The sequence below is a fragment of the Triturus cristatus genome, chromosome 11, assembly GCF_964204655.1.
Source record: "Triturus cristatus chromosome 11, aTriCri1.1, whole genome shotgun sequence".
NCBI lineage: Eukaryota > Metazoa > Chordata > Amphibia > Caudata > Salamandridae > Triturus > Triturus cristatus.
In genome coordinates, this window is record NC_140594.1 from 989,529,694 (window position 1) to 989,544,418 (window position 14,725).

The window sequence follows — 14,725 nt, forward strand, 5'->3', positions numbered from 1 at the left end:
CACCTCAATGATGCCCTGATTAAGATCCTACACTGGTTCCATCACAATCACCTTAAACTCAACCCTAAAAAAAACGGAAATCATTCTCTTCGCTCCTAAAAACAACCGGCTCCCCATTCATCACTGGATCTCTGACCTTAAAGCTCTCAACTGCTCTCTTTCCACTTCTAACTCAGTTAAGTCCCTCGGAATTAACATTGACTAGAACCTCAGCCTTACTTCCCACATAAAAAATTCGGCCAAAGGAGCTCTCTTCACTCTTCATCACCTCAAGAAAATTAAACCATTCATTCCTGCTGATGACTTTAAATTAGTTGTTCAATCACTGGTACTGTCTAAATTGGACTATGGTAATGCCTTTCTCTCTGGAACACCGAAAGTCCACTTAGCCCCAATCAAATCAGTCCTCAACCTTGCGGCCAGGCTTATTTCTGATTGTGGACGGTTTGACCACATCTCCCCCGTCCTCAAAGGTCTCAAATGGCTTCCCATCGAATGCAGATCCACCTACAAGACCGCTTGCATTACGCATAAAGCCTTGCATCATCACACCCCATTGTATCTCTCAGATAAACTCCACAGAGTGGGCTGCTCTAGAGATATGAGGAGCACCAATGCTCTCATACTAGTTCCTCCTTTGTTAAACATGAAATCAACTCAATCACGCTCCTTCTCCGGAAATGCGCCTACTATCTGGAACTCACTCCTTAAAGATCTGCGTTGCAACCCCTCCTAACTCAGCTTCAAAAAAGACCTCAAGCTGCACCTTCTCAACAAATACTGGGGTCCTTAATCCTTGCCACCTAGCATGGTGTCTCAACCTGCTCCTGACTGTACTATGTTCCTGCCACATTATACCTTACTCACTCCCCCCTTTCATTTTTTCATATACTTCTAACCTCCCCCCTCCAGTTCTCTTATAATTACTGTCTACTCCTGCATGCTATCACCTCTCCCATCACCTTCCTCAGTTGCCTCCTTCTTTCATACCACCCCCTTCCTCATCCCTGACCTCCCACGCTAGCTTAACTATCCAATACTTGTTATGGCCTAATTTTATCTCTTATTTTCTTGCCCATGTTATAGTTGTCCTATGCATACTGTTCTTACTGTCCTGCATTTTACCATTTTGTACAAATGTTATGTTGCAATTGTTTTTCTCACCTAACCATTGATACCCTCGAGTCTAGCCAGCTATATAAAACCTTTTAAATAAAAGAAAGAAATGTCAGCTATATACCTTCCAGACTATTTTTGCTACTTCCTTTCTTGTTCCTTCCCTCTTCAATCTTACTTTCCTCCTATATTTTTCTCCATCTTTCCCCGATTCACTCTTTTTTCACCTAACCCGATCTCCCTTTTCTTCTGGACAAGCAAATTATTAAATTCTGTACTGATCAACTGAAACATAATCGTTGTACAAAACCTGCCACTGCTTCTTGGTATCTCCTTGTTCTGAAAATTCAATAAAAATGATGTGGGAAAAAAAAAAGATTCTGGGGATGAAGTCTGGCTGCAAAACGTAGACTTTTAGACGCAAACGTACAGTAATTTAGATAGACTGGCTGTGATCTTGGTACACTACATTTCCCACAAGAGGCCCTTTTATTTATGGAGACGAGTCACACTGGAGTTTGTCCTTTAAATGTAACCCAAATCACTTTTATAGTATTTGATTACGAATACCTCTGCTGGCTCCATTTCCCTTGTTTTGTCCTCTTCCCGCAAGTCTTCAAAGAGCTTGTCAAACTCAGTCTTTAGCTGAAAAACAAAAAGTAGAATACAGTGAAATGGAAGTTATGATAGCTATATGAGAATGCATCTGGATAATGCAAGCAAAACATTTACAATAACAGAACAGAAAAGCTGCACTCAAAGACTGCACGGTGGATTGATAACTGTCAAAAAATCAGCTTGGGAAAATATACTCATGAGGAATAGTGAAGTAAGACGGAGAGAACACTGGTGACAACTAAGTGAAGAAGAGAGGAACTCAATAATATTAATGAGAGTCAACAATACAGTAAATAAAATGCAACAGGAAAACAGCTTATATAGAAATATGTGTCACTCTAGCTACAAGTTCACCTGAAGATTACAGAGGTTTCAGAAGGTTAGGTCAGCACACGAAAGGATTTCAGCAAGGAGCATCTTGCTGCATATGCTTTGGGACGGAGACTGAAAGAAACATTTCTAGATAAGAGGTGTTTGCCACTATATAATATGAAATGGGCAGTAAAGGTAGGTTGTTCCATACCGTAGAAGCAGGTAAACGACCTTGCAATTATGCATATTGGATAATCTAGCAATTTCTGTGTTCTGGGGGAAATATAAAGTGACAGTAATGGACATCTGGCTTCACCGCATTTGGCATTTACTTTCCATGGAAATAAACACCAACATGGTTTAATTTGAGAATGAGGCATTTTCAGTGATTCACTTGTGCCAGACATTTCAATCTACTGTGAAATCTTCAGGGTGGGCTGAGAAAGGTATGATTTGAGTTAAATTGGAGGGGGAGACCCATCTTGAAAGAATAGGCGCTTCAACTCTCTCAGTATCATGGTTACCGGATACAACAGGCACAAATCATGAAATAAGTAGGACAATAACAGTTATATATGCAATATATTTGCACAGCATGGCAAGGTGGCTCTTGTATGGCAACAGTTGAATGCGTCTTAGCAAGGCTTCCATGTAACTTTTCTGATAACATCACACTCTGACCATGCAAGGACTCTAAGTAGGCCAAGTCTCTCAATATTCATGGGCTTTGTAGATAGTGTGATTTAAATATACATTTAGTTTAGGCCAGCTTTATGAACACAGTAGGGTTTTAAACAGGCTTGCACGCATGGGAGCAGAATTCTTATTACAACAGTGTTATGGATATATTGAGGTTCTAATTATAGTATGGGTCTCTCTCTTACTCTAGACTCTAACAAAGGGTTACTGAATTGCTCTAGCATGCGATAAACATTCAGTTGATTTCACAAAATTTTACTGTAAATACCCCCCACTGTGAGCTTGTGATCCAATGTCCAAGTAGTCAATTTAAGATCTAGGAGACCAGTCTGTTTCACCGCCACTAAACCAGACCAAGGAATCTTGGGTAAATCAGTTCATTTCACTCCGACTCCGTCTGCCAATGTTGTGGACATTTATCAAGATTTGCATAAATGACTGGAAATTTAGATTTTACAAGTATATGAACTTTGATCTGTCAGGTTGCACAAATTCTTCATGATTCAATTTGTTAAATATTGCGATTTTTCATTAAATCATGACGTACAAAAATGGTACTCCCATACGCCTTTAAAACTGCATTATGCTGCATCACAGTATAGCAAAAATATCTCAGACTTTCAAACGGTTTCTTTTTCATCAAAATGCAACTTTTTTTTGCTTTTATTTTATTTCCAAAAACAACCATTGATCTTGCTGACATTATTTGGACGCTATTACTGATAAGCGAGGTAAATTCTTGCAAACGGAGTTCGATAATTGAGGTCTTCTGAGAACATAAGCGGCTCCTGCAAGAAGCTGAACTTCATGAATAATAGTCAGAGGCAACTTGTGACACTGACAAAACTGTAGAGGTTTGGGAAGAAACCGACTTATTGCTTGAACAGTAACTGTTAAATAGCAGAAAGTCATTTTAGGAACATTTTGGGGTAGCTGAAACCAGGCTTCAGTTTCATTTCTCCACAAATGACGAACACACCATGGAAACGTCCGCTTTATTCTACATATTGGCTGTGCTTTACGCCAGCTTTTCAGCTAGGCAGAGACGGTTCGAATTTAGGTGCATCAATTGCACGCTGGGAGATCACTAATGCCACTTCAGTGGTACTTCATGTATATAATTAAACAGCATTCTGGGGGCAGTTAGCAAAAGGCACAAAGTGTTAGATTTTTTAAATGTGTGTAGGAATATTTAATTTTGAATCCCTAAGCCAGATGAGGAATCTAGGTTTGGAGCTCCTTCTATTTTCCTACAACACTCACCCTAATATGAAAGCGTTTACATTAATAAAGCATATAGGATTTTTAACATCATGTACATTGGGATTCATGTCTTGCTTATCAGCAGATGATTGCTCTTTAACATAACTAGTCCTTAAATTGGCAGGAATGGGGTTTGAACTGGAGGCAGGTTAAGGAGGAGACACAGAGTCCGCTTGTCCAGAAGACGAGGCAAACAAAGACTTGCTGAATGCACCATATAGTTGTGTAATGTAATGTTATGTTAATTGCATTTCTTGAGCGCACGGTTACCCGAGGGTGTCCTGGCGAGGGCTACTGTCTTTCTAATTACAGGGTGTGTATTAGCCTATGTGGCAAACAGCCAGGTTTTCAGCCCCTTTCTGAATGTCAGCAGCTCCATGGCGTTCCCGAGATGGAAAGGAAGCTCATTCCATGCCTAAGCGGCAAATGTGACAAAGCTTCTACCACCCCAGCTAGCTTTTTTAGCTAGAGGTATAGCCACCCCTTTTGCTTCGGCGGAGCGAAGAGCTCTTCTGGGAATGTACCATTGGAAACGCCGTTTCAGGTAGTCTGGGCCAATTCCGTTAAGGGCCTTGAAAAGTATCTCATGATCTAGGCCCTATTACGCTGAAAGAGGTGATGGCAGCTATAAACAATCAAAAGTCTGGAAAGGCACCCAGCCGACGTCTACAAATCAGACACCATCTTATGGTGTAGTTACATTACGCTCATCAATCAATAAGTAAATCTGTAGATCGCCACATTTCACACGTGAAACAGAGTCCAGTTGATTAGCCTGGTCTTCAGGCTCTTTTGGACCTCTGGAAAAGATGGGGAGGTCCGCAGATGAAAGGGTAGCTCATCCCATGTCCTCGCTGCTAGGTTGGAGAAGGAGAAGAGACTGCATCTGCTACGTTGGATGCGGCGGCTGAGGGTTAGAGAAAGGGATGGGTAGCAGAAGTGTCTGGTAGGCTGATGGAAGAACTCACATCTTTTCTGTACCAGGAGTCAGTAGAGCTCCCTGAGGTAGGATGTAATGTGTGTTCTTCTAGGTTGATCAAGGACGCGCCTGGATGCCACATTCTGTAGGGTCTGTAGTCGTTGGAGGAGGAAAGGCGCGATCCCTGAGTAGAGGGTATTGCCATAGGCCAGCTGGCTCGAGATGAGGGTCTGGGTGATGGTGCTTCTTTAGCTTTGGGGTAAACAATTGAATATCTTATGACGCATGCGGAGGATGAAGAAGCAGGAGGAGGAGATGGAGTTTAACTGAGTCGGCATGGTTAGCTTATTGTCCAAAGTCATCCGTAATACAATTCCACAAGGTACCTACATCCCGAATTGAGCCCTGTACACTTTTGGGGAACCCCTGAACTCTGTGCACAGTATAACCACCTAGTGAACATACCATATACAGAGCCAGCTTCCTACAACATGTGAAGTGAAAAGCTGCATGCCTTTTTTTCCCCTCCAAATGCATTGGCATCTAGGTAGTAGGCTCCAGATGACTCCCCTCCAGGATTCTTGAGCAAAAGGAGAGCTCCTGACCCTTTAAATTAAGCTTCTGTTTTTGGTCTAGTTGGAACTGTAAATAAGAAAGGCCCTTCACCGCCTGTAGTTTCCTGCTTAGAAAGGAAAGCAGACAATCTGCTGCAGCTGCTCCATGTGTCCCGGTCTTGGCAAATTACTCTGGGAAAGTTTGCAGCATAATTTACTTGGTCCACCCCAGATCTGAGTTCCAGCTTAATAATAGCTGCCTCATTCTTCTGACCGCTTGGATCAACCCTGCTGTTCAATAGAATCCTAAAATGGTACAACCTTATGAGTCCTGTCCTTTTTTAAACCTGGGGTGTATGTGCCACAGGAGTAAAAAACACATGTCATGATGGTTTTTATCTACATTGCAAAACAGTTTTAAGACCATATTACACAGAGCTATATGTGTGAAATGCACCTGTTTTCACTGTTGTTGTAAACAACGGTTTAAAATGGTAGTTGCCACAGATTTATCTTGCTGAGCAGAGCGCTCACAAGAATACTCAGTTCCTTGGGGATCATAGCATTGATCGCAGCACACAGATCTTGCACTGCTGCGCACTGAGGAAAAATACTAGAGGGAACATTGAAGGTGACCGCACAATTTTCACCTTTTGCTCAACTCGACACAAATTTTTGCTGTTCTGTGCACTTTACCACTGCTGACCAGTAGTAAAGTGCCTGAGCTCCCCCTTTAAACATATTCGAAATAGCTTATTCCTAATTGGTATATTCAACTTGCATACAGGTCCCTAGTACATGGTACAAATGTATACATGGCCTGTAAGTTAAATGTAATTAGGGTGACTGCAGCACCTATTGTGCCATCCACTCCGATGACAGTGTAACACATTGCTTCAGGCCCGCCACTGCAGTCTGACTGTGGCAGTCTGACCACTAGAATTCGACCTGTTGAATATGACAAACATGGTTAGCGTGGATTTATACTGACTGTAATTCATCTTTATGATGATGGGTCTGACTATAGCATGACAAAATCAACTAAATGTTTCAAAAAAGGATGTTTCTTAAAGATCAGAATGGATGAAAACAGTTAGAAATATACACTACCAAGCACCTCAATCTTTTCATTTTTATTAAGACTAAAATCATGAAATAACATTTAAAAAATGTTTAATTTACAAACCTGCTCTGTTGTCATTTGTATGGCGGGAAGGACTGGCGCACCATAACTTGGACCTGCTCTCTCCGAAGCCCAGCTCGACTCAAAACTAAACTGTGAGCCTAATTTCAAAGAAAATGCATTCCAGCAATGAGACATTAAAAATACATGGGAAAAACATAGAATACAGCAAACCCATATCTAGCGTTACTTTAAACTGGTCAAAATGAGACTATAGAACACAAAACACTGCATGTGCTCATTACATTTTTGTTTTAACTCTCATCCCGGGCCAGTGGAATAATGTGATTATGTTGCTGCAGTTTTTCTGCTTAGTTATGGATTTGCAACACTTGCTACACAATCATTCATCTGCTGCATAATTTGCAGAATGTTAAAAAAAAAAAAATGTTTGCAGCTCAAACAAATGAAATGTTGCTAAAATAGCTTCACCCCTGTTGTTGCTAAGTGGAGGGTGCTTTCCGAAATTTAATTGGTCATCCTTCAGTTGCTGGTTGCTCTATATAGGTGTAAAACGCACACCACTGCATTGAAACCTCTGCCCAGATAGTGTTAACATGTGTAAGAAGGACAAAATAATGATGTGATAGTGCCACAAACTGTACCGCTATATGTTGCATGATTTGCCTATTCTTGGAGTATAATGGACTCAATCCTGAAGCATAATGTGGTCCTCCCCTGCTACATAATTCCAGTGGCCATGCTCTTAACTAAACTACTGCATTGGCTGTAAGAAGAACAAAAGCACCTTTAACATTACCAAAAGTGTGTAACAAAACTGAAAGTCTAGCTGGGCATAAATACATCTCCACATTCTTCTGTCTGCGATATCCTGTGGGTCATTTTAATACAAGTACAGCTTTCACAATAGGTACCAAAGTGCACGGTCCCCACACTTTACAGTCTACTTGTGCTAGCTCGCACAGTCTTTTAAGCCTGATGGGCACTCCCTATTTGTGGATCTCATCCATTAGGGAGAGTGAGACAGAGAGAGGTATTCTATCACTGCTCTCCTATATTTCATGCACCTCTGATGAGTGAGTGCCTTGCTTTAAACATGCAGGCCACCATCCATGTTCATGATGATAGGTGGTAGAGAGACTATAGCAACATTGCTTGCCTGCCTGAATCAAGCAGTAGGAATATTTCTGCAAAGAAGATCTACTATGAAGCACCATTAAAATGAGGTTCCAATCAACACTTCATTACATGGTGGAATAGGAATAGTAAAAGCAAATTTGTATAAAATGGTACAATATGCGGGCAATGTGGTGGTATTCCCCAAAAGCGATTTAGTGGACCAGTCACGAGATGGTTAGATATTTATGCACTCAGTGAAGCAGAGGAAAGATGCAAGGAGTCCCAGACAGGAAGGGGTGGGGGAGTGACAGCATGCACAGGGCTTACCAGTAATGAGGAAACCAGCTGCTGTGGAGTCCTATGGGCAACATGGGCTTTGAAGAAATCACAAGAAGTAAGAGGGGCTGGAAGGGGGCTCGGTGGAAGGCGGAAGAGGGGACACGCACAGAGAACATTCACATGGAAGAGAGGGCTTACAGGGAGTCAGAAGAGACTTCAGAGGGTCCACATAACAGAACAGGGCTGTGGGGGCACTCACACAAGAGGCAGCTATTGGGTTTCAGAGATGCGCTCAAAGGAAGGTGGATAGGTGCGAGACAAAGCGCACCCAGTATAATCAAAGAAGGGTTGTCAGGTGCTGTTGGAGGAGCTACCAGTGGTGATTCCACGCTGGGGCCACACTGGAGGCAACGCAACTAGCACTGCCCTGTGTCCTTCTCTGCAGTCAGCGCTTCCGTTACCACCTGGAAGCTCTTATACCATTCCTGCCCACGTGCAGCATCCAGGCAATGCATTACCCAATTTTTGAAAGTTTGTTTCTTCTAGATACTAACAGGTTTTGCATGTCTTGGTGTACAGCAGCCACATGAGCGCCATCAGTAGAAAGGTCTATAATTATACCTTGATGGCGCTGGTATCCACCACATCATTCATTCAGCCTGACACTTTCAGTTTCATGCTCAAATTATTCGTTTTTACAGCCTCATCTTCATCACTTGGGAAAGGTGGGTAGAATTTGAAGACAATGAGGTATAAATACAACCTTCCAATTAAGTACGTTTTAAGAAGGTACCAATAATAATGCATAGTTTTATATACTACATCACAGTAGCGCATAGGGTAAAGGAAGAAGCAGCTGAACAGTGGGAAAGGGATGTAAGCTCAACAATACTGTCATGCCTACATGGCCTTATGGTTTTCCGAAGCTCCAGGTATGTTTCCTACATGCAGAGGACTTGCATCAAGAGTCACCTCACAGGTTCTTTCATTTTAAGTAACATGCTCACCAACAGAGAACTCCAATATACTGGACATGGGGGATCCTCAAAGTGTTACTCCTTTTTTGAAAGGGGACTACAGCCCCCATGACCAGGCCATGACACAACCAACTGTTGGTGATAGCTGGTGGTATAGCCATAGGATGCAAACCCTTTTACCAGGACCGCTGTTGTGGAGAATGCAAACATACCTTTGTAAGTAAATCTGTGTAGTCGCCACTTCTGGAATTCTTTACATCCTTCAGACGGCAAGGTTGCATGAGTAGCATGAATGAGAAGTTTGGGTAAACTAGACTGTGGTCCCCGTATACGTGTAGCCTCAAGGCAGAGGTTGCCATTTTTAGACAGTATAGGTAGAGAGAGGACTATTTCCCCTATCACACTCCAAGTCTATGTTCTGCCACTCGCCCCTTCTCTGCCAAGGCAGTTGTATCCATGATGATACATGGTTGGTTCTGATTCCCAAAACTCTTCCTTCTGTTCAGAAACAACACCGCATCCAGTGTGAATGGAGAAAACCGTGCCTAGACGTGGGTAAAGCACAGACTGTCATCACACTCAGCTTGGCAATCTTAGCTTAACTGTTTTGTATTCGAGGTACACCTGCTCAGGTTTTCTGAGCATTATGCAAGCTACAAGCTCCAGCAACTTGGGTGATAGCATCCAAGTGATAGTAAGGAACTAGTAGTGCATACAAGTCGCGAAAGATGCAACTTTTAAGTATCACCGGGAAGGCAATAAATAGTACAATACTCATGGTGGCAATATCATTTTGACTTTGCAACTAGTCCCAGGGGAGAGAGGGGATGCCTTTTCCAAAATCCCACTGAGGCTCGTGCCAATGTTAGAGCCCTATTTAGATTAGTAGACATCCAGTCGATTTGATGCCTGTGCATATTCACCCCAAGATCCCTTATGGTATGTAGCAACAGCTTTAGGCCACCGTTGTCTAATCCAGTCGACTCGGAGGCCGCTGAGTCAGTCAATGGGATAATATATGATTTAGCTTTGTTCAGCTTCAAGGTGGATACCTCAGCAAAAGGCTCAAGTGCCAGCTGGAGGAAGGAGATAGATAGATAGATAGATAGATAGATAGATAGATAGATAGATAGATAGATAGATAGATAGATAGATAGATAGATAGATAGATAGATAGATAGATAGATAGATAGATAGATAGATAGATAGATAGATAGATAGATAGATAGATAGATAGATAGATAGATAGATAGATAGATAGATAGATAGATAGATAGATAGATAGATAGATAGATAGATAGATAGATAGATAGATAGATAGATAGATAGATAGATAGATAGATAGATAGATAGATAGATAGATAGATAGATAGATAGATAGATAGATAGATAGATAGATAGATAGATAGATAGATCATTAGCATTGAACCCCTCCCTAAGCATGGCCACAACAAACGTTCACTTAAAGAATTACACTGATTCCCTCTAAATGCCAGGAACCAATTTAACATCTTATGCACCACACACTAAGCATACTTTTGTAAAGGCTTTATACCTGCAAATAACGCCTCTTAGCATTAAAGAGACCTTCAAAAATGTTTGCCCTCTGGATCAACCTGTGATCCCTCAAGAGAATGAAACACAGAGGCAGATCACTGATGATGCAAGAACTGAAAAGGTAACTTTATAGACATGCCAACATAATTCGACAAAGAACAGGGATTATGGTAATCAAAAAAGCTACACAACGTGTTTTACAACTCCAACTCTCACCATATCCCTCTTCAGCCTGGGAGTTGCACAGGTAAATGTATACATCGATGAGAGGCAGCTGGCTGTGGCCTCAATGCAGGCATGCTTGGAGAAGAGAGGACAAGTGTGTGTGTGTTCCTAATTCCCCTGTCTCTCTCTTTTTAAACAGCAGCATACCAAATGTAGGAAAATGTGACTTAAATTAACCTTAGAAACACACAGATAATAATAACCTATGCACAACAAACCCTCATGCACACATCATAAAATCTCTACTAACCACATACCATCAAAAACCCAAAAAACAGCAGGCACTATCACATAACTCTTAATCCAATCTCGTTTATGGCTTAACCAGAGACATTTTCCAGATACTGAATGCACTAGGATTCCATAATGGTTGCTAGTGGTATTCAAATGCAAGCAACGTAACATAACATTTTATAATGTACAGTATGTAGACGATATCTGCACAGTGGCAGCAGGTAAAGGAGAATGGGATAGTAAATGTGTTTGCTCCAGGTACAGTTTAACAGCCTCAGCCTGAGGTGCAGTTCAATAGCCTCAGTGCAGCTTGGATAAGGACTGGGGACAAGGATCATACAAGGTTCACTGTCCTGGACATACAAGATAATATCGGTATCTACACTTGTTTTCTTATGATGGCAGTTCTCATTTTAGATCTATCAAGGTCCTGTTGGAATGTGGAGCTTCACATTCGTAGGCCCGATAGGTGGGAGGCATCAGGAGATGATTCCGATGACTCTGAAGTAAAAGGTTGATGTCCATAAAATTTATCATCATCATCATCATCTAAGTCTGGGCTGTTGGGTCTGGAGTGTGATCCTGCTGCAGCATGGATTAATGCGGTCATGTCCACCACTGCATTTGTCAGTCTGGTGAGTTCGTGTCTGACAAGTTCACTCTCCAGCCTTACAAACTCATGGTGAGACTCTATGTCCTCACTAAGATCTACTATGGAAGTGTGTATTTTCATCAGCAAGTCCTTGATGTCCCAGAATTCTATAGTCTGAGCCTGTCCAACAACCTGGAGCTGGTGTTGCTCTGTGGGAGCATCTGCAGTAGCATCCCACGCATCCACTGACACATCTTCCCAAGTGGGCCAAGTTGTGACCACTTGTTTAGGAGCTGCCAAGGTTCTTGGCTTGATTCCCTGGACATCCTCCATGGAGTGCAGGTTCAATGAAGGCCTTGTAGCACCGTTAGGAGTCAGGAGCTGGATGCAAGTGTCTATAGATGACCCCAAAGTTGTTTCTGATCTACTGGGTGACTCAGACACTCCTGGTACTAGTTCAGTGGGAGAATTATTGTGTCCAGCAGCTGGATTGAACACCTCAGGGGCATTGGTGGGGTGACATACAGCCGCTGCACCTGCAAGGGCGTGGGTAGGAAAATGTTTGTTAATAAGTGTGTCAGCAAGGTTACACATCACGTTCTGTTACACATCACAACTGATTTTCAATATGCTCTCCCCTAGGTTGCTCTTTTAAAACATTTCCACTCAGCTGGTCCTTCTGTTTGTGAACAATATTCACAGGTCATGTAGAGGTGGCAGATGCTAAATGGTTCTTTCTTAAGGGATTGTATAGCTATACGGATGCAGAGCATCCTAATTTCTGCATAATAGTTCATTATTACAGAAGCAGTGTTTCAGCTGCTTCACTCATTTATGTTGAACTTAGGAAGTAGGACAGTAAGTAGTCGGAATAAGTTTGTGATATTTTAGACAATTTTTTTGAAAGATATGCGCGCTATTTTACTGCAATGACCAATGGACAAAGACATCATATGACTGCTTCCAAAGTTTGGAGGACATCTTTTGTCCTGAAGGTATACTGCCCTTCCTGCATGTCTTGCCTTAGCTGATCATATCCCTGTACTGTGACCTGGGCTCACTGTTGACATTTACACCTGTGCCTCACAGCCTATGTCAGACGGAGTCACACGTTACACAGATTTCAGAATGCAGATGCCAGAAAATTCTTTAATCTACTTACCCATACTTACATGTAACCAGTGATCCAATATTTACAATTAAAATACAATTTCACCACATCATGATGGTGGTATGTCTGTATTCAAAAACACTCCAGACATATCTCCTACAGGCCAAATTACAAAACATGCCTCATCTATAAGCACTTTAAAAGGATCCCATGAACTTAATGCGCATTACTTCTTTGCCTTGTGAGGGCGACGAGGTCTAAATACAATGCACCTGGGCGAATGGTGGCAATGGTCCTGACATGACAGACTATCCATCAAGGTGTCCAGCTACAATAGAGAATTCCCCTGATACTGGCCGTAATATGCCTCCATTGTAGATGGTGATCGCTGGCGCTGCCAATAAAGGAGGTCTATTGTTGTGTCCATCTCTCAGGAAGCTCCCCTCCATGGTTTTGGCAACCTTGTTCCTCCATACGCTGTATGGAGCAATGACATTGGCCATAGTAGGAAAACCACTGAGGTGTCCAGCCAAGGTGCAGACCCTCCCTGAGCTCTAGCACCATGTTCCTGCATACAAAGCATGATGGCTACAGTAGCTGGCCATAAACTGATGGCCACGATTGAGACTGCCTCCCACCTTGTGTTTTTTATGCATACATTGTACAGTAGCCTTGGAGGTGACCACTTTGGGACATACATCATGATGACCTCCCATGGTGCATATTCTACCATACTGAGCCTCATGGTTTGCCACCCTTGCGTTGAATACTATGGGTTCATAATGAAAACATGCTAGAGTTGCAAACAAATATGACTTAAGATGATTCCCTTGATCATTAAGTGACAACCCCCAAATGTGTGTTATCAATACTGTACTTGAAGTAGTGAACCATTAAAACTATTACATAGCCATCATTAATTGTTACATTTTTACATGGGAGATTTCCCAGGCTAATAATTCAATTTTCCACTACATTTTCAGAATGTTATTGAAGAACAGAAGGTGTATCAATGTTTTGATGTAATCTTTCCTATATGAAAGAGCTAGGTGATGGTGTGTGCACATTAACACATACTTTAATGTTGTACAGCGTGGGAAATGTCACTTACCCTCTAACCATCTGTTCATAGCTTTTAGTGAGGTAGATTCACACACTCCTCATATTGTTGCCATGCCATGTTGTGTCCGGATATTTTTTTTAAGACATTTCAAGTCACAAGATACCTTGTGACTCCTCCCTTAGCCCACAAAGCAACAGGACAAAGACTCCACCTCCAATTGCTTCCCCTAGAGTGTGAGTAATGTCAGAGGGGTGGAGTGGGGCGAGGGAGAATACAAATGTTATGCATTGTGGATTGAGTAAAGAACAACGGTTCCTTGTGGAATAATTTAACTAAGCAATCAATAAATGTACCATGTCAATCATTGTTATAAACTATCAATCAAAATTTAATTCATCATGGGCATGCTCAGTCCTCAAGTGATCACAGAGCGCGAAAGAACTTAGGAAACATAAAGGTGCAACAATACGAAAGAGGCAATGGATCATTTAATTGTTTGTTTGCTGTTTGTGCAGAGTGCACTGGAGATATTCAAACAAATAGTCAAAAAGTCCATTAAAGTAAAGACCAATTGCTCAGAGTCAGCGGAGTTGCGACCCACAATAGTTTAAAGGGGTAAACATGAGGGTGTGGAATTATTGAGCATAAGCAACAGTTGGTGGATATAAAGGGGAGGTGGAATTTGGTCAATGGACCGGTACAAATTATGTTACAAAATATAAATGGGGGGCCACATCTCAAAATCAAGTTACTTACAGATGCCAGTGGTCAAAAATAGCACAAAAGTCTAAAAATTGATAAAATAAGCCAATTAATAGGTGTGTCTGTAAGGTCCTCACCAAGAAGAATCTAAGTAGGGGTTACTTACATGCAGACAAGCGAACCTAAGGACACAATTTAAACACTGCAGCAAAGGATTGTATACAAGAAAAAAAAATGTGAG

General features: G+C 41.8%; 1 protein-coding gene across 6 annotated transcripts in view; it reads right to left on the minus strand.

Moving 5' to 3' along the window:
• Positions 1–14,725, minus strand: part of HLTF (helicase like transcription factor) — a 397,768-nt gene that overhangs the window by 314,254 nt on the left and 68,789 nt on the right. For all 6 annotated transcript variants that reach the window (XM_085635054.1, XM_085635052.1, XM_085635053.1 and 3 more), the window contains exons 6-7: positions 6,668–6,765; positions 1,687–1,761 (exon numbers count right to left, since the gene is read on the minus strand). In XM_085635054.1, coding sequence (XP_085491180.1) covers positions 1,687–1,761; positions 6,668–6,765 — 173 coding nt within the window. The remainder of the gene's footprint in view (positions 1–1,686; positions 1,762–6,667; positions 6,766–14,725) is intronic.